The sequence below is a fragment of the Abramis brama genome (genome assembly GCF_963993115.1).
Source record: "Abramis brama genome assembly, chromosome: 4".
Taxonomy (NCBI): domain Eukaryota; kingdom Metazoa; phylum Chordata; class Actinopteri; order Cypriniformes; family Leuciscidae; genus Abramis; species Abramis brama.
This window is the reverse complement of record NC_139966.1, coordinates 52,903,633-52,923,168: the sequence shown is the minus strand read 5'-3', so window position 1 is coordinate 52,923,168 and position 19,536 is coordinate 52,903,633. Positions and strand designations below refer to the sequence as shown.

Here is a 19,536-nt window from a genome sequence, read left to right as displayed (position 1 = left end):
ACTTTTACATTTGCCCTTTTCACAAGTAAATCCTGTGTCTGAAACGCGCTGCACAAGTTGAGTGAACGCGCGCGACGCAAAGGAACGCGCCGTCCGCAACACAGCGGACCCGCCTGTGTGTGACGTCACATAATTCTAGCCAATCGCAGTGCAGGTACGCCAAGCGGTTGCGTGTCATGGCGTCCTCCTTGAAGGGGGTTGGGTTCGCTGATTCATAATAACTGCGATATTTTACATTCCCACGATCAACGGAGCGGCTCTAACGCGTTTAGGATATTATTGCACCAACAATGGGGACTGTGCACGCACGGGTAAGCGTTTTCTTAAAAACGCAGGGTGAAATATTCTTGTTTTGCCTGTGACCTCTTGTGCTCTGAATTATTGTGCTGGTTTATTGCTTGTTGTTGTATTGTTAAATAAAGCTGCTCGTCTTTATGTGCATGACATTGGATATTAGCTATGCATATGTGCAGAATATTTGCAATGTTTCTTTGTTTTTTGTTTTTTTGTAGAGTATGGATTCTTACCCCATGTATGGGCGAGATCTGGGCGTCAACACAGATGATATGGAAATGATGGAGGCGGTGCAAGAAACTAAGCAAGAGGTTTTAGAAAATAAAAATGTAAGTTGTGTTAAACTGACACTGACTTCTTTTAAATCGTTTTAAACTTATGAAATGATACTACCATGTTTGTTTGTTTTGGATATGGTTAATGGTACATGAATATAGTGAAAATGAATATATCTTTTCATTTTTGACTGTACCACCCTTACAAAAAAGTACCATAAAACTCTGATGCTATTAGATGGCAATGCCATAATATTTACATTGTATTCCAAAGTGCTTCTAAGAATACTATTGTGCATGTCCAAAAACACGGTATTACCGTTGTATCATGTCTAAAATCTGCAGTCACACACTATGACATCTCTGTTCTCTTCTAGGTTGTTGTACAGCATGTCAACATTGAAGGGTTGGGCAGAACTAAAGAGGATTACTTGGGCTATGAAATCTCTGATGTCTTCACTGCCAGAAACCTGGTTGAAGTAAGTGAGCTGTCAAGAAGGTCAAAGTGTTTATTAGGACTGGTTATTATGAGTAGCAATAGACCAAAATGGTCCAAGGCGGATTTGCAGATTAACATGTTTTAGTGGACAGTGCACTTTTTTCAATTTGAGATATATTTTTGCTTTGTATAAAAACGCCTGTAAATGCATAGATTATTAGATACATAGATACAATTATTACTAGCTACGTCTTATGTGCTGACATTAATTGTATGCAATGTATCAGCATTAAATAGGCCATATATATCAGCCATTAAGAAACCCTATTGGTTGATCACCAATTTAGTAGACAAGGTAACAAGCCCAGTCTTTTGTTCAGGTGATGAGAAAATCCCATGAGGCCAGACAGAGGTTGCTCCGTCTTGGCATATTCAAAGACGTGGAGGTGGTGATTGACGTCTCAGAAGGTACAGCATCCATAACATCTTCATGCCCAATTTAGTTATGGACAGTTTAAAACGAACTAGACCTTAATGTCTACGGTCAGTAGAAGCGTCCAGTTTTTCTATCCTGAGCTGTTGCGCTCTTCTATACTTTCAACATTTACAAATTGTACTTCAAGCAAACCGCTGTGCTGGAGAATATTAACCTACACCAGCTCATTTACATACTCATAAAGACAGAAAAAACAGTGGGTCCAAAAGTCAGCCTTTTTATTTTCAGTATTAAATGTGTGTGTGTGTATATACAGTATACACAGTACATAGGAGAATTACAATACTAATTTTCATTTATGAATTTGATTTCATAGAGGAATCTACCATGCATTACATTCAGCTACAGTGTTGTTCATAAGATGCTGTCTTTCTGATCTCCTCTTTAGGAGCCAATGCTCTGCCAAATGGACTTGATGTTACATTTGAGGTTACCGAGCTTAAACGACTTACAGGCAGTTATAATACCATGGTTGGAAACAATGAAGGCAGTATGGTAAGAACCATTATGCACACAGAAATTACTTTGCATCCTAACCAGGTGTGACGTCTCTGTCCACACTGAAAAATACTGCATGACCAACAGCCAATTGTGATAAGGATGGGATTTTGGACCAATGAGATTTTACTGTGGCCGTGGCTACACATTGCAACACTGCAGGAATAGTACCAGAGTGATGTGTGAAATGTCCTGTCAATCATCTTTTTGACCATTGTTGTTATTGTTGTGTTTTCGGTAACTGAAGAAAAGCTAAAATAAAGTAAAATATAAATAGTGGATGAAAAACAAACTTCAAACCTGAAATAAATTAATAAGTTTAAGTGCTAAAATGACTAAAAATAAAACTGAAATGATATATTTTCATATAAATGGAAGCCAGATGGAAATATTAAAAACTAAAAAAAATCACGAAAACTGAAAATATATATTAAAAAAAGCTAATTCAAAATATGAATAAACACTATATTGGTATATACATAGTACTAAAATGGCACTTTTACTCTCAAATAAGATTTTCTTTCATGCTATGATTAGAATAATATTTAATATGAATATTTATAATAATATTTACAGTCAGTGTGAGTACTGTTATACTATCACTAGTGCTGTCAGATCGTTTTATCACGATTAATTGCATCTAACATAAAAGTTGTAAATATATAGATACATACACACACACATATATATTTCGCAATTAATCAATTTGACAGCACTAATTATCACTCTTTCTTATTGTGTTACTGCATTTGTGTGTTTGTACCTCTAAAGGTCTTGGGTATTAAACTTCCAAATATGATTGGCCGAGGAGAGAAGCTCACCTTTCAGTTTTCCTATGGAACTAAGGAGACGTCCTACGGCCTGTCCTTCTTTAAACCACAGTCGGGATATTATGAACGCAAGTATGTTTTCTGCAAACAACGTAAAACTTTAAAGATGAAGTGTGTAACTTTTCTTCAATGTTAAGATGCACATGCACGTTTTAGCTTTAAATGTAGCAGTAATATTAAATAGATATCTTTGCTTTGTGTAGCTTCACTCTGAACCTGTACAAAGTCACCGGCCAGTTCCCGTGGAGCTCTCTAAAAGAGACGGACAGGGGAGTTTCTACAGAGCTCAGTGTAAGATATTAAACGTGACTTGTGATTTTAAGGCATTGGTTGTACTTCATAATGAAAGATATGTGATGTGTGTCTTGCAGTTCCCTCTGTGGATGACGGATCACACTCTGAAGTGGGAGGGTGTGTGGCGTGAGCTGGGATGTCTGGCCCGCAGCGCCTCCTTTGCCGTGAGAGAGGAGAGCGGACACACTCTTAAATCCGCCCTTTCTGTAAGCTCTGCTCTGTTGTGTTAAAGTTTTGGCTCCGTCCTTTCAGACTGATTTCATGGATTTCTTGTCTCTTTACAAGCACACCATGGTAGTAGACACCAGGAACTCTGCCATCCTGCCCCGAAGAGGTGCCTTACTGCGGATCAACCAGGTGTGTGAACTTGAACATCAGCCCAGAACTTATCAGTAGCTGTTTTGTATTTCTTCGCTCACCGTTAGTTTGCCTCACAATGTCCATCACTGATTAAAACTGTCTGGACAATGCTCTGTTGGTTTAGGAGCTGGCAGGATACACCGGCGGAGATGCCAGCTTTCTCAAAGAGGACGTTGAGCTGCAGCTTAACAAACCATTTATCTGGGGATCGGTGCGTGTGGTCTTCATTCACTAGATAGTTCTGGTTTTGACATTGTTTATCATGCTTTAACTGCCTTAGAACGTTGCTATTAAAGGACATTTGTGATATTTGGACATTAGTATTATTAAGTAGCTCTAATGATTTTCTCTTATAGGTGTTATCCGGATCTTTATGGGGTGGGATGCTCTTTCCTCTTGGGCGTCAGCCTACCTCTATTGCTGACAGGTGTGTGTTTGTTTGTTGGCTTGCTTTTAGGTGGTTGCCCCATTGTTCCTTGAAAGGTTTTATAGTTATAATTGATTATAAATTTATGGTAATAAAAACCATCTTGTATTGTTTAAAGAGACATTTTTATAATGATAAAACCACACTGTGCTCAATTAAAAAGGCATTCAGAAAAGACATGTTTAGACTAATTTAGAGACTGAATTAAAGAGGCCATATTATGCACTTTTTCAAAGTCTTGATTTTGTTTTTAGGATCTACTAGAATAGGTTTTTATGCTTGAATGTTCAAAAACACATTATTCTTCACATAAGGTTACAACACCTCTCTTCCCAATCAGTCGCGCAATTATTTCCCCACCAAACCAGTTCAGCGGAAACTCTGCCCAGCAGTCGATTCTTACGATTTTATTGGTCATGTCAATCACAGTTCTGATTGCCTACACCAAACACTGATCCCTAAACCTAACCGTCACTGTAACCTTAACCGATATCAGGGCGGGGTTTCTGGTGAAGCGGTTTGGGGGAAAATATCACGCCAGTCAGTCAGTAACACTTCGACAGTCAGTCAATCACTTCCAGAGTGTTTCGGTCCGGAAATGTCACGCCCCTTACTATAACCATGACTCTCAGCTTCTCACACTTGGGCCTCATCAAAAATCACATACTTAATTTGAATTAGTTCATTAAAGATGAGTAGGTAATTACTTCCCAACCGCTAAAAAAGTATGTTTTATATAGTATAAAGGATGAATGTAATTCGGACATTAGCCATGTTGTCATGTCACTGTCAGTTTCCCTGCTTCACTGACATTAACAAATCCTCTCCTCGTATGTGCACGTCAGAATCTCGATGGAAGTAGTATGTCATCTGGGAACTTTGTAAAGCATAATAGGTCCATAACGTCAACCAGCCTGAACATGTCTAAGGCGGAGAGCCATCTCTCATTGGCTGATTTTTGCTTGCAGCAGCTTTAAAGCCAGAGGTTTTATGTTTATAGCATTTTATAAATTACATTGTGCATGTGTGTTTTTCTATCAGGTTCTACCTGGGCGGCCCAACCAGTGTCAGAGGTTTCGGCATGTACAGTATAGGACCTCAGAGTGAAGGTACAGGTGTATGTGTGTGTGTGTGTGTGTATATACATAGGGTATGATCACAGCATACACATTTTTGTGTATAATGTTTTTTCTTAATGTTTCTGATTTGATATGTTACCTGATCAGGTGATTATCTGGGTGGGGAAGCGTATTGGGCTGGTGGGCTTCACCTTTACACACCCCTCCCCTTCCGCTCAAACAAGGGCGGTCTGGCTGACCTCTTCAGAACACACTTCTTCCTTAATGCTGGAAACCTTTGCAACCTCAACTACGGTCAGTAGTCATTTGCTGAAAGCTTGTGGTTTTTCTTTGTCTCAGAAAAATTTGATTAGTTTTAACTAAGTTAACTATTGTTAACTAAAATGAAAAATATTAAAAGTAATTCAGAATATTAATAAAAACTATTACTATTAATAGTTGCTAAAATAACACTAGTCTATAGTCATTGATTGATTATATGCATTGGAGCCTTTTGTCCACATGGTGACGCTAATGTTGCAATTAAACTCCAGGATTACACTTTCAAGTTAGAGACTACAGTGGGCAGAGTATTATGAAAACTTCATGTGGTGTAAATCAAGCTGTTCAGTAGTATTAGCCTGTAATTCTGCACTGTGTTTGTGTAGGAGAGGGACCACGTGCACATCTGCAGAAGTTAGCGGAGTGTATCCGTTGGTCTTACGGCGCTGGTATAATTCTACGCCTGGGAAACATTGCTAGGCTTGAACTCAATTACTGCTTCCCCATGGGTGTTCAAAGCGGAGACAGGTGCATATACTGTACACATCCACTGAACCATATTCATGCATAAAGGTTGGGTAGGCAATGCTTTATACTGGCTGAAACTCTCTTCACATACTGATAGCAAACAATAATAGAAGTGGTCTGAAGTCTCAGGACCAAAAAATATTTGTCCATTCATCGCATTGGGACTGTCAGATTCAGTATAGTTTTTAATTTCCCCAACATTTAGTAACAGCATTGTAACCTCTGATTTAAAACCTAAATGATCTTTTGTTCCCTGACAGGATATGTGACGGTGTTCAGTTTGGAGCAGGTATCCGTTTCCTGTGATCTCCTCAACTGCTGTCCTACTGTTGCAGCAGGGATTTGTGGGATAGCGCATACGATTTTTGTAATATTTTTGGATGTTAAACACAAATTGAGGGATCCCTACTGCATGCACGCTCTGAGGATGCACTTTGTTTTTGTACCTTTTAGACAAAAAAAGTGTTTTTCCTGCATACCTCTCTCACTGTTTGAATAAGTGTCCAGTGTTAAGTGAACCAAGATATATGACATCTTATCCAGTCTGCAAGGAGACTGCAGGTGCTAAAAGAGTTAGGCTTTTACAGTTGTTTCCAATGAGGAGAGCTTTAGTGATTATTCATGATCAAGCTGTTAAACCTGAGATTCAGATCCACACCACCGTCCACCCTTATGTGTTTTTTGTTAGCCAGCGTTTCAGTCACTTCAGTCATGCCAAACTACGGTAGATAATTGACTTGATTCAAACTGACCTCACGGAATGAGTAGAGAGTTGAAGTCCCCTTCGTGAAATCCACCAGCAGTGCTTTATTATTAGGACACTTTTTATTATCGTTTGAACTTTAAAATTATGTTATATTGTGCACAAGAAATAAACCTCCTGGTTCCCTAATGCATTTGCTCTTATTTTGTCATCATTTAAGAAAAGCACAAAATATTTTATTACATTAAACGGCTGAAACTGAGTTGTCAAACACAACAGACATCTAACAAGGCATTTCCTACAGGCCAATGTTGTACGTGTGAACCGCTAATCGAAAGAAAATTACAGGGTCTGCTGGAGACATTACTGGGTGAACGATAAACATTTGAGGTTGAAAAATCTGAAAGATGAAAGAAAGGCTCATATTAAACTACTTTTTCATCTTGTTACAAAACTGTGGTTTTAGTCCCTTGAGTGCCAAAACACACATCAGAACTATTTTTTCTGTCCATCAAAGGTGACGGGCAGGTCATGAACAGCTTGATATCTGTCATGGAAAAATAAACTGAAATGTGTCCAAACTATTTTGCAGAGCCAAATAACTGACCTTGAGGCATTGGTGTAAAGTATTTGAGTAAATGTATTTAGTTACTGTACTTAAGTAACTTTTTGGCTACTTTGTAATTTGACAGTATCAAAGATACAAGCAATTTTTACTCTCTACTTGACTACATTTTTGAAGGAGTATATGTACTTTTTACTCCAATTTGCAATTACTCGTTACATTTTGCATTGCACCTATCCTTTTTCAGCAGCAGTTTATTTCTGATACAAAAGAAGCGATTGCACCATCAACATGGCATAGAAGTTTTGCCCCTTGTTCACCCAAACTTGTCAACAAGGCTACATTAGCAGGTAGTTGAGAATCACAGGTGTTTCATATATGAGATGAGGCCGAAACAAGCACATCCAGTGCAAGTAGTTTAATTTTACTAAACATTATTTTATTTATCCGTTATATTTTTATATCCTTTATGAAGGATATCGGTTTACTATGCCTGTTTTGAGAACTTGAGCTTAACTGAGACTTGAGTGTTTGTAGACGTTTAAGAGCCTGTTGTGTTGACCTTGATTAATTGCAATATTGAGGTGTTCAATTATATTTTGATTTTGAAAATAAACGTGTGATTGCTCTCCTCACAAATCACCTGTTTCTTGTCTTTCATTGACATGTCTCCTGGGAGTTGAGGACTTGTGCATCTTTGAGCCTACATTTAATATAAGTAAAAAAAATACTTAAGTACTGTTCTCTTTTAACGGAAAGCAACTTGCACTGACTGTTAAAATATGTCAGTGCCATTCAATGTTTTGTCTCAAGATGCACAAGCACACCAGTACTGTTTTTTTCTTTTTCTTTTCTAAAGCACATTTATAAAAGCCACTGAAATGTCCTAATTAAACTAAGGCCTGGCTAAAATCCAGGGCTAAGACTCATTGGAATTGGAGACTTGTAACCTGTAATGGAGTCATTTTCACTGTAAGGTATACTTTTACTAAAGTATGGTTTTCTGTAGTTCTTTACACCTCTGCCTTGAGGTACAGACCAAACTAGAAAAAAATGGTGTATTTAAAAAGAAGCAATTCTTGTAAATTTGGGTTTTACCTCTAATAACAACTACGCTCAGACGTTTACGCGCATCTGTCTAATTAAATAGCCGCCGTGCCCGTGACGTATGGACCGGGAGCGCGCACGCACTGAACTCGCTTGCGCGTCGGGTCAGTCTGGTTTCGCTGCTACAGCCACACACTGACCACATACAGTCAGCCAACGAACCGCAGGTGTGAGTTTACAGTAGCACATGTTCCCAGCCCACCACCCCGGACTGTAATCGTGATCTTTCTTTAAGTGTTTATAGCATTTTTTTTACCATGTTGTGGACGGCGAACACGATCATGAGGAAATTCTCCTCGAGCTCTGTGAGTAACCGCATCTTCTGCATTGTTGGGTTTGCCATAGATTTGAATGAATGAATAAACTCATACGTGAAAATGTGCTGTATTGAAGATAGACACATGCATACACCTTTAAACAAGTTTATATATGTTGGTGACCTCTTAAATAACATTATTAAACAGGGGTTACCAATGCACAGTTATTGTAAGCATGCTGTCAGCTGATATAACCCGGTGTCTTAGTGCAATGTTGTAGGTTTCATACTTGTAAATTAATTCGCGATATATGCATACTATTTGCATGTTAATTAGATTTAGGCTAGTATTTTATACAGTTAAACCGTTTTGGGATCCCGTTTTTGCCACGTTGCTTGGTCGGATTACTTCTAGTGGACAGATCCGTGGCGAGTTGCATCAGCAGGGGGTCGAGAATATGAGGGCAGATCATATTACTAATGTCACTATTACTAGAACACAAACTATTCAGCAACTTCAAATCACATGTGCACTGATAGATAATCATATTGCAAGCATTCATATAAAAAAGTAATAATAACATAAACAAGCAAACAACTTCAATACCTGTTTGTTGTGTAGGCAATGCTTGAGCTGTTTATGTCTCCAGTAGATCTTCATTTTTAGACCCATTGTGCAGCACAGTTGAAATTACAATTTCAAATGACTTTATTCACATGATTGTTTTGCGTACAACATTGCCAAAGCAGCAGTATGTACACACAAAGCAAAAAGTGTGATTTAAAAGAAAAAAATACAATTAATAATAATGTAGAATGGAATAGATAGTCTTTCAGCGAGATATTTGGATCAATTATGCACTCATTTTTAGAAAAAAATATTAATAATAATAATGTATATTATTTATAGTTTATATTAACCGTTTGTCCTCCTTTTTATCATCTTGAACATTGTCATTTGTCATTGACCCATAATACACATTGACTATTTTCTTGTACAGACAGTGAATGAACTACTGATATGGAGGTCAGAGCAGTGGTTAGTTTCGAGAACAAAGGGCCCATATAGGGCTGGTTATGTTTCATATTTTAATGTTGGTGACAGTTTACGTTAAACCATAAAGTTTTGTCTGGTGTGTTTGTTTTGACGTTTTAATATTTAAATACTCTTTCACACAGGCTTACTACCAAAATAAGCTGAAGTTGGCCCTGATTGGCCAGAGCTTGTTTGGACAGGAAGTGTACACAAACCTCCGCAAGCAGGGCCATAAAGTGGTGGGCGTATTCACAGTTCCTGATAAGGACGGCAAGGCGGACCCCCTGGGTAAGTGTCAGATGGGTGGGGGTGGGATAGATTGGAGCTCTGAACGGTTTTTGTAACTGTGGTGTCATGGGAGCTGGGAAGCCACATTTGCATTTTGCAGCTACATGTGTGGAAATGTTCATTTTAAGTGCCACAGAAGTTGAAGTGAAAGATGAATCCTTCTAATCAAAATTTTCAGGTTTGTGGATTACATTAAGGCCATCATTGTAGTAATGAACTCTAACAGGAAGTGAGGTTGAACACCAGTGTCCTACTTCAGTCACTATTGAATTCCTGATCAGCACATTGGTTCACAACTGAGTGTTTATGTTTGTGTGAGGCGCAGGGTCAGAGAAGAAGTACATCCCGCATAATGATCGCATTGTTTTGGTGAATAGTGGTGTGAAGCCATGTGAGGTGAAAAGTCCACCCGTGATCGGAGCATTTGTGACCTATGTGAGAACAGAGTTTGTATGAATAACATAAAAAAGTTCATCACTCATTACATCAATGTGTCATTGTATGTTGAGTTATTACAAAAAACATATATAAATTTGTGTGTGTGTGTGTGTATATATATTTGCAATTTATATATGTTCTATTTGCTTTATGCTGTTTGACTGTAGAAAATTGTTTATATTTGCAGGATTACACTGTCAATTTTCACAAATAGGCCTATGTCACTGTTTTTTTGTAATAGAGTTAGGGTAAATTTAGGTGGATGAAACCAGGAAACACAATAAACTCAATTTATATATATTATGATATTATGATTATTATTACTAATCTCCATTGGTACACATGATTATGTAATATGCTGATTACCATTTTAATAACCATATTCAGATGGTGAAAAGATGGCTGTTTATGACTTTCAGATAAGGACAAGGTCCGTTACTCAAGTATGCATGATATTGAATATATATATTTTGGTTGCACTTTACTTTACTTGCACTTGTGTTTAGTTACAGTGTAATTACCTAAGAAAGTACTGGTTAATATAAGGTAACTACATGAATTAAGGATAGGTTCAATATTAGTACCTAGTTATTACCCAGTTGTTGTAATAATTATAAGAAGTGCATAGTATGTATATATGGGAACAGGACTGTAAAATAAAGTGCTACCTATATTTTGCTCTTTGTTCATTGAAGTTGGCTAAAGTCTGAATATGCCAGGTGCGACCTGGTTTTATTTCAGATAGCTTATATAACCTTTCAGGACCAATCTCTCTCTGACCTTCAGCGGTGGTGGCGGAGAAGGACGGGACGCCGGTGTTTAAGTTCCCACGGTGGCGGGTGAAGGGTAAACCCATCCCAGAGGTGGTGGAGGCGTACAAAGCTGTGGGCGCCGAGCTGAACGTCATGCCCTTCTGCTCCCAGTTCATTCCTATGAATGTGATCGACTTCCCCAAACATGGATCCATCATTTACCATCCCTCCATCCTGCCCAGACACAGAGGAGCCTCAGCCATCAACTGGTGAGATGTTACTAAAGTTTCACTCTGAGATCTTTATATGGTTGAGCGTGTTTAAATTAAATGGATTTAAGTCTTAAATGAATACCTCAGGTCTTTATTGACCCAGAACATCATTCACTACCCTCCCCCTCAATAATTTTTTAAAAGTTAGACATCAGCCTTCTTAGTATTCCTCAATCTATTTATTATCAACAAGAAAAAAAAGAAAATTATTTAAAAAAAAGGTCTGTTTTCTAATGAATTTTTTGTCAAAAGTGTTTAGGGTCACTAGCGCCCCGAGGTGTGTAATCGTGTAAGTATAGTTTTTCTGTGCAACAATAGTTAAATCTCTGATGACTCAATAAGTGCAATTCACCTTTATTCCTCATGTCGGATACACAATGATGATGTGACGTTCCACTCATAATTACCGCAGACATAAAACTAAAGAACACACGATTTACTGCAGAGCAACTGAACGCAATCAAATATTAGTGTGAGTGTCACTTGATGGTGGATCTAGAGAAGAAGCTGTCAGCGCTCAAAATATTGATTCTGAAGACGTTGAAAACGATAGTTTTGAGAATATGCTTGAGATGCCGAATATGAGCCAGATGCTGAATGTACTGGGGAAATTATCTCTGATGATGACAGTGATGATGGTAAAAAAAAATATATAAATCAGCTCAAATTGAACCCTTCCAAGTTCCAAAAGGTAACGAAATATGCTTTATTTTAATTTATATTAAAATGTCAGAAGATCAATTTGTGTTGGATGTAGATCCGGGTCGCTAAAGACCCAGATATGTAATAATGATTGTCAAAAAATTCATGCATTTAAGGGTTGCATTCCTGTATGCAGGACACTAATCGAGGGCGATAAGAAAGCAGGATTTAGTATATTCTGGGCTGATGATGGTTTGGACACTGGCCCCGTCCTACTGCAGAAGGAATGTCCAGTAGAGCCCAACGACACAGTGGACACACTTTATAACCGCTTCCTGTTTCCAGAAGGCATCAAGGCCATGGTAACTATCAAGAAAGCATTATAACCTGTTTTATGCAAATTAAACATTCGATTTTGAATCTGAGTTTACTTAAAAATGTGTGTTCCAACAGGTAGAAGCTGTACAGCTCATTGCAGATGGCAAAGCTCCCAAGATCCCTCAGTCTGAAGAAGGAGCCAGCTATGAAGGAATCCAAAAGAAATCCAATGCTAAGGTGACACATAAAAACAATTATGTAAATCAGGCTAAATGTAATCAAGCTGTGGTTTTTAGGACACCAGTTTATCTGTCATTATCTGCCTCTCTTTCTCCAGGTGAATATGGCTCAGCCGGCAGAGGCCATCCATAACTGGATCCGTGGTCATGATAAAGTTCCGGGTGCCTGGGTTGTCATTGATGGAAAGGTGCGTTTTCTAAACACACAGTTCGTTTGAATGATTCTTGAACAGAGCACTATAGGCAGTGCACTTTGAATAATGAATCTCGCTCATTGGAAAACTCACTAACTCTGATGATCCTATAAGATGCTAAGTGGATGATGTTTTTACTGGATAGTAATGAGTGTGTGTGTGTGTGTTTTGTTCTGTAGCCGGTAACGCTGTACAGCTCGTCGATGCTGAGCGGGTCGTTGCCTGCAGGTCAGCCAATAGAGGTGGAGGGGGCGTCTCAGCCTGGACTCATTGCCAAATCTGGGCTTGTTCTTTTCGGGTCTGATGGAAAAGCGGTTTGTTTCTAGTGTTTTATTTACTTAGCTTCTAAGCTTTTAATGCATTAAGTCCGCATCATGAAGATTATGAATTGCTTTAATATAATATCACTGTGCAGCTCCAGGTGAAGAACCTGCAGTTTGAGGATGGAAAGATGATTCCTGCATCCAAATACTTCTCATCAGAGGAGACCGCCAGTTTGGATCTCACAGACGACGAGAAGAAAATGGCAGAGGAGATCAGGGTATGTGTATGCCTCAAAATGCATTTTAGATATATATTTAATTTGAGTAATGATGCCATTTGTCTTTTGTTTCATACTTGTCTAGGCGATATGGAAAGGTATTCTGAGTAATGTTCCAGTTATTGATGAAACAACCGATTTCTTTAAGTCTGGAGCTGCTTCTATGGATGTAGTCAGGTGGGTCTGACCTTCATTTATTTATTTTTATTAATCTTATTTATTTATATACTATTATAGTATTTATTAATATTTTCAATTAGCTTTAACTTTTATATTTACAGTATATGCAAATATTAAAAAAAATAAGTTTAAGTTTTTCTATCTGTGATTTATATTGTATTTCAGCTTTATTTCAATGACCATTTATTTAAATTACCATTTTTAAAAATAGTTTTAGTTTACAATAACAACACTGAAACTCAGTGGCAAAAACATCAAAACTGTTGTGATATTGACGCCACAACCATTATCACATTAACATCATTAACCACATATACATATCAATGTTCATCCAGTGCTCAACACTGAAACTAAAATATTTCAAACTCATTTCACATGCAAAGAGTTTAGCCAGTCATAGCAGAGGTCATTCACATAGTAAAGTCGTACATGTAGCAAAAACAGTTTGTTTAATTGTAAGGAGGCAGTAACTATTTTTGAAGAAGGAGACCTCGATGAGCATTATAAGTTGAGTATGTGTTACTGTGATTGTTTGATTTAGATTGGTGGAGGAGGTGAAGCAGAAATGCGGAGGAGTGCAGCTTCAGAATGAGGACGTCTACATGGCCACCACCTTCCAGAGTTTCATCCAGGTGTTCGTCCGACGCCTCCGCGGAGAAGACCAGGAGGAGGAGCTGGTCATCGATTATGCAACAAAAGATGTCAATAACATGACTGTGAAAATGCCCTATCAGTGCTTCATCAATGGCAAGTTTGAGAATGCAGAAGATGGAAAGACATACAACACGGTGAACCCGACAGATGGCTCGGTAAGTTCAGTCGTCTCAAACACACACACACACGTAAACACACCCCTATTATTCTAATGGTTGCGTTGTGTTTTTTCAGGTGATCTGCAAGGTGTCATATGCGTCAGTGGCAGATGTGGACAGAGCGGTTAGTGCAGCCAAAGAGGCCTTTTATGACGGACCCTGGGGTAAAATGAACCCCCGTGACCGCGGCCGGCTACTCTACCGGTAAGATGAAGAGAGTTTGTGTTGACTTTTGTTGACATATGAACGAAAAGCCAAACACATTTGTTAAGTAAATAGTAATATTGTTGTATTACAACTCTTCATTTGATCAAGAATTGATTTCACAGAGGGCAGTTTTCATACTTTATGACTTCTTTTTGGCTTCTTTTGTGTGCAGTGTGGCTGACCTGATGGAGGAACACCAGGAGGAGTTGGCCACTATTGAAGCGATTGACTCTGGTGCCGTTTATACCCTGGCCTTGAAAACACACGTAGGCATGTCCATTCAGACCTTCAGATACTTTGCTGGCTGGTGTGACAAGATCCAGGTCTGTGTGTTCACTGTGCAGGCCTTCAGTATATACATTTAATAATTTCCTGTCATTGACGCATCATATCCTGTTCCTCACAGGGCTCAACGATACCCATCAATCAGGCCAGACCCAATCGCAACCTCACCTTTACAAAGAAAGAGCCTCTGGGGTGAGTCAGTGAGTGTTAATGTGTGTGTGTTTATGTGAATTTGATGATCATAAATATGTGACATGGTGTTTGTTTGTGTCTCAGTGTGTGTGCCATAGTGATTCCCTGGAACTACCCACTTATGATGTTGGCGTGGAAGAGTGCAGCCTGTCTGGCGGCGGGAAACACACTTGTCTTAAAACCTGCTCAGGTAAAACATTCAAACACACATATACAAAAATATTAGTTCAGATTTTATATATATCATTCTAATATGCTGATTTGTTGCTCAAGAAACATTTATTATTATTATTATTATTATTAACAGTTGTGCTGCCATATATATGTATGTATATGTGTGTGTGTAATTGTAAAAAAAAAAAAATATATATATACAATTAAGTAATTTAACAATTAAATTTATTAGAATAATAAAAATCTAAAAAAATAGTAAGAAATGTACTAAATATTAAATATGATTAATTTAGAATAATTCGTTTTTTCTCTGAAAACTACAAAAACTATGACAAACTAGATGATATTCTCTTGATTTTTCCAGTTAACCACACTAAAGTCTGCTGCATATACAGTATATATGTATATAAATTGACATAGAAAAATTGTAAGAACTATACAAAAAAATAATAATAAAAAAAATAAATATATATATATATATAATACTATTTAGAGAATACAAACTAGATATATATTCCTTTGATTTTTCCAGGTAACCCCACTAACTGCACTGAAGTTTGCCGAGTTGACAGTCAAAGCTGGCATTCCGAAAGGAGTTATCAACATTGTTCCAGGATCAGGTGAATACATTTAAGGAATATTCCAGGTCTGTGAACATAACCTCTGTGAACAGCATCTTCTATGGCCTGTTGCTAAACACCACAGAAAATAATTGCATCTTCCAAGTTAATTTCCCCCCCAAAAAATCTAATTTACAATGGAAACCTACAGGACAAGACATTCTAGAAGGTTTTAAAAGCAAAAAGCATGTTTGTTTTATTCCACAATTATATTCCAAACAAAAATGTGTTATGTGAGCTGTGAAGATTCTAAAGATCATTTTTGTTTTTCAGAAGTATTTACTGTGTTAATTAATGACAAACATTTCTGTCATCTCTTAGGTGGTCTGGTCGGGCAGAGGATGTCCGATCATCCTGATATCCGTAAGCTAGGTTTCACAGGCTCTACTCCCATTGGCAAACAGATCATGAAAAGGTGAGTCCCATTTGTGTCATTTCACTAAAATCAACACCGTAATCTATTAGTCCATTACTATTGCTCAAATGAGTCATGTACAATGACAGTGAATCGTTAAAACTCTGAAAGAGCCTCCAGCTGATGATGTCGATCCCGTTGCAGCTGTGCGGTCAGTAATTTGAAGAAGGTGTCGCTGGAGCTGGGTGGTAAATCTCCCCTCATCATCTTCAGTGACTGCGATATGGACAAAGCAGTGAGAATGGTGAGAAAAGACAGCTAGAGCCTGAAAATACAGAATATAAGTCAAAATCTGCTAAAGGGTTATTAAATCTAACAAATCATGTAAAAATGTATCATCTTTTATTGGAAAATTAAACAAAAACTTTGATAATTGCCTTAATCTTAACTTAGAAGATAATGATCAAACTACATTTTATAAAAATCACCTGTCAAGTTTATTAAATATATTCAGCATGAGAGTTGAACCACAGGGATCAATCATTTAACAGTTCATCTATTGCCAAAATTGGTGAAGTGATTGATGCCCATAAGTGTGCATTTATGTCCATGTTTTTAGTCCTTATATTCCAAACAAGTTTGCTTATTCCAACGGCTTGTCAAAAATGATACATTCAGCTGACGCAAATTCATTGACTCTTGAAAAATAAAGTTAATTGTTTACCAGGAAAGGAGTGGTTTTGATGCACAAAGTTGTTTTTATTGTATCTTATAACAAAAGTCTTTTATTTAAACCCATGAAAATGCAAATCCTGTTGTAAATAATAGTGAAAAATCACTTTTTACAGCTGTTGCTTCATAATTACCCCGTAGCAGGTTTTGACTCATATACAAATATATGAACTTACTGCATGTTCGTGTGTACATTGCAGGGCATGAGTTCTGTTTACTTCAACAAAGGAGAGAACTGTATCGCTGCGGGCCGGCTGTTTGTTGAAGAGTCCATCCATGACGAGTACATCAGGAGAGTGGTACGTCACGTGTTCTCTCATGCATGGATTGCATCTTAAAGCTTGCGAGCTGCTTCTAGATGAGGACATACTAATGTGTTTTTGTGTGTTCAGGTCGAGGAAATCAAGAAGATGAAGATTGGAGATCCTTTGGACCGCTCCACAGATCACGGACCTCAGAACCACAAGGCCCACCTGGACAAGCTGGTGGAGTACTGTGAGATCGGCGTGAAGGAGGGAGCGACCCTCGTCTGCGGTGGGAGACAGGTGGACAGACCAGGTGAGACCTATCTAACCAGACACCCATGCTTTAAAAGGGTTTGTCAACAGAAATGTGTTCTGTAAATATTTTTTAAGGGCATTAATCTGGCAATTTTAGTCATGTATAATCATATAAGCATTATTCCCAGTGTTATGTTAGTATCATTTATGTTTATTAATATTTTGAATTAGATTTGAAGATTTTAAGATGAATTCATTTTGTTATTTGCTTTTATTTTTTTAGTTAGTCATTTTCTTCGGTACTTTAAAGGTGCTCTAAGCGATGTCACACGTCTTGTAGGCTAAAACATTTTTTGTCACATACAGCAAACATCTCCTCACTATCCGCTAGCTGCCTGTCCCCTGAACACACTGTAAAAAAACGCGGTCTCTGTAGACAGCCCAGGCTCCACAAACGGCAAGAAAAACAAACTGGCCCAGCCTGGACCACGAAACATAACAAACAGTGTTCCAGCCAATAACCGACAAGAATGATTTGGGGTTGGGGGTTAGTGCGTGTGCACATGTGGGGAGTGGAGGAGAGAGAAGCATGAAGAGGGAAGTTAGCTAGAGGAAAGATGTCCTAGACAACGTCAGAATTATATTCTCTTGAATTTTGATATGGCCGACACACGACCAAAGAGACGACGCCCCGATGAACAAATAGCAAAGAAGAGGGAAAAGGAGAAAGAATGCGTTAAGTCCCGATTTTTTACATTGGAAAAGCCTGTTTCAGGAAGCACGGAAGGGAGGGGTGGGGACGGGATGAGGAGGAGGGAGGGTCGAGCTAGCCTCCGTTTTGTTTGACAATACTTCGAACGTCAACAAGATGTGACGTCACCCAACATCGCATAGAGCACCTTTAAATTAAACTCATAAAAAACATAATAACAATACTGTATAATTATTCCATTTCTAATATAGAGCTATTTATGCTTACAGGTTTTTTTATGGAGCCCACAGTCTTCACAGACGTAGAGGACCACATGTTTATCGCCAAAGAGGAATCATTCGGCCCTGTTATGGTGGTATCCAAATTCAAAGATGGGTAAGCTGCCTTTTTCTCTCTTTAGTAGGGCTTTTTGTGGCTATCTGACCTGCAGCATGAACTAAATCCAAGGCAGGAGCTCGTTATGACAACATTTGAGCAAAACATCAGCATTCTTTAGACACAGATATTATCACTAAAGAAGAGCGGATCCCTGCTAAAACCATTGTTTTACTCCGTCAGTGATGTAGATGGAGTTCTTAGCAGAGCAAATGACACCGAGTTCGGTCTGGCCTCTGGAGTCTTCACGCGTGACATCAACAAGGCCATGTACGTGAGCGAGAGACTCGAGGCGGGAACCGTGTTCGTCAACACCTACAACAAGACCGACGTGGCGGCTCCCTTTGGAGGCTTCAAACAGTCTGGGTTTGGGAAAGACCTTGGTAAGAGTGAACAAAACACACTGTATTATTACTCTGTCTCTATCAATTGATGAACATGAGGACCATATGCATGTGTATCCAGGTGAGGAAGCCCTACACGAGTACCTGCGGACTAAAGCTGTGACGGTGGAGTATTGAAGGAAACCTGGGGCGGGAAAGACTGCACGGCCCGTGACTGCAGCCCGAAGAGGCCGCACTGTTTCGCTTTGGCTTGAAGCAGGTTTGATAGGAAATCCAGAGCATATCCTGCCATGACTACACTGATGTGCCTACATTTTATATCACCCTTTTTTTCTGGGAATGTTTGGAGCGGGACAAATGCTGGCTTGCCAGTCTACACTGGCGAACAACATTTTTAAAAATGGGAAAAAAAGACAAAAGACTCCAAATGGACCCAAGGACACAGAATTATTTTTATCTAGTAGACACTGAAGTATCATTCTGACGGACGTCAAGTGAATGATCAAATTAAGTTATTTTCAGGAAGTAACCACAATAGTAGTGATTTTGAGCGTTTCATAACCATGTTGCCAGTGAAACTGAACGTGAAACTGCTGCACGATGCCGTTTTCCCACAGAAATAGAAACCAAGTAACCACAAAATGTCCTGTCACTCGCCATATCACACCTGCTCATTTACACTACCGTTCAAATGCTTGGGATTTTATGTTTTTGAAAGAAGTCTCCTATGCTCACCAAGGCTGCATTTATTTGATCAAAAACACAGTAAAAACAGTAATATTGTGAAATATTATTACAATTTAAAATAAGTGTTTTCTATTTGAATACGTTTGATTTTCAGCATCATTACTACAGTCTTCAGTGTTTCATAATCTTTCTAATATACTGATTTAATGCTCAAGAAACATTTATTATC

At 38.4% G+C, this 19,536-nt stretch overlaps 2 protein-coding genes across 2 annotated transcripts in view; both read left to right on the top strand.

Moving 5' to 3' along the window:
• Positions 1-150: 150 nt before the first annotated feature.
• On the top strand, positions 151-6,677 carry samm50l (sorting and assembly machinery component 50 homolog, like). The gene is made up of 15 exons (XM_084110945.1): positions 151-311; positions 513-623; positions 947-1,048; positions 1,389-1,476; positions 1,893-1,999; positions 2,774-2,904; positions 3,036-3,123; positions 3,204-3,332; positions 3,412-3,483; positions 3,611-3,697; positions 3,843-3,913; positions 4,955-5,022; positions 5,140-5,286; positions 5,640-5,781; positions 6,042-6,677. Exons 1-15 carry the CDS (start codon positions 291-293, stop codon positions 6,085-6,087), a joined length of 1,410 nt encoding a protein of 469 aa, XP_083967071.1. The 5' UTR covers positions 151-290; the 3' UTR covers positions 6,088-6,677.
• A 1,547-nt stretch (positions 6,678-8,224) lies between these two features.
• Positions 8,225-19,536, top strand: part of aldh1l2 (aldehyde dehydrogenase 1 family, member L2) — an 11,695-nt gene continuing 383 nt past the window's right edge. Inside the window, exons 1-22 of the mRNA XM_084111417.1 lie at positions 8,225-8,461; positions 9,592-9,736; positions 10,961-11,195; positions 12,037-12,202; positions 12,294-12,395; positions 12,496-12,585; positions 12,771-12,905; positions 13,007-13,132; positions 13,218-13,309; positions 13,854-14,121; positions 14,201-14,328; positions 14,504-14,654; positions 14,738-14,808; positions 14,893-14,998; positions 15,515-15,602; positions 15,924-16,017; positions 16,162-16,261; positions 16,890-16,988; positions 17,082-17,247; positions 18,171-18,276; positions 18,460-18,659; positions 18,742-19,536. The exon at positions 18,742-19,536 is cut by the window's right edge and continues 383 nt beyond it. Coding sequence (XP_083967543.1) covers positions 8,414-8,461; positions 9,592-9,736; positions 10,961-11,195; positions 12,037-12,202; positions 12,294-12,395; positions 12,496-12,585; positions 12,771-12,905; positions 13,007-13,132; positions 13,218-13,309; positions 13,854-14,121; positions 14,201-14,328; positions 14,504-14,654; positions 14,738-14,808; positions 14,893-14,998; positions 15,515-15,602; positions 15,924-16,017; positions 16,162-16,261; positions 16,890-16,988; positions 17,082-17,247; positions 18,171-18,276; positions 18,460-18,659; positions 18,742-18,797 — 2,772 coding nt within the window. The 5' untranslated portion in view covers positions 8,225-8,413 and the 3' untranslated portion in view covers positions 18,798-19,536. The remainder of the gene's footprint in view (positions 8,462-9,591; positions 9,737-10,960; positions 11,196-12,036; positions 12,203-12,293; positions 12,396-12,495; positions 12,586-12,770; positions 12,906-13,006; positions 13,133-13,217; positions 13,310-13,853; positions 14,122-14,200; positions 14,329-14,503; positions 14,655-14,737; positions 14,809-14,892; positions 14,999-15,514; positions 15,603-15,923; positions 16,018-16,161; positions 16,262-16,889; positions 16,989-17,081; positions 17,248-18,170; positions 18,277-18,459; positions 18,660-18,741) is intronic.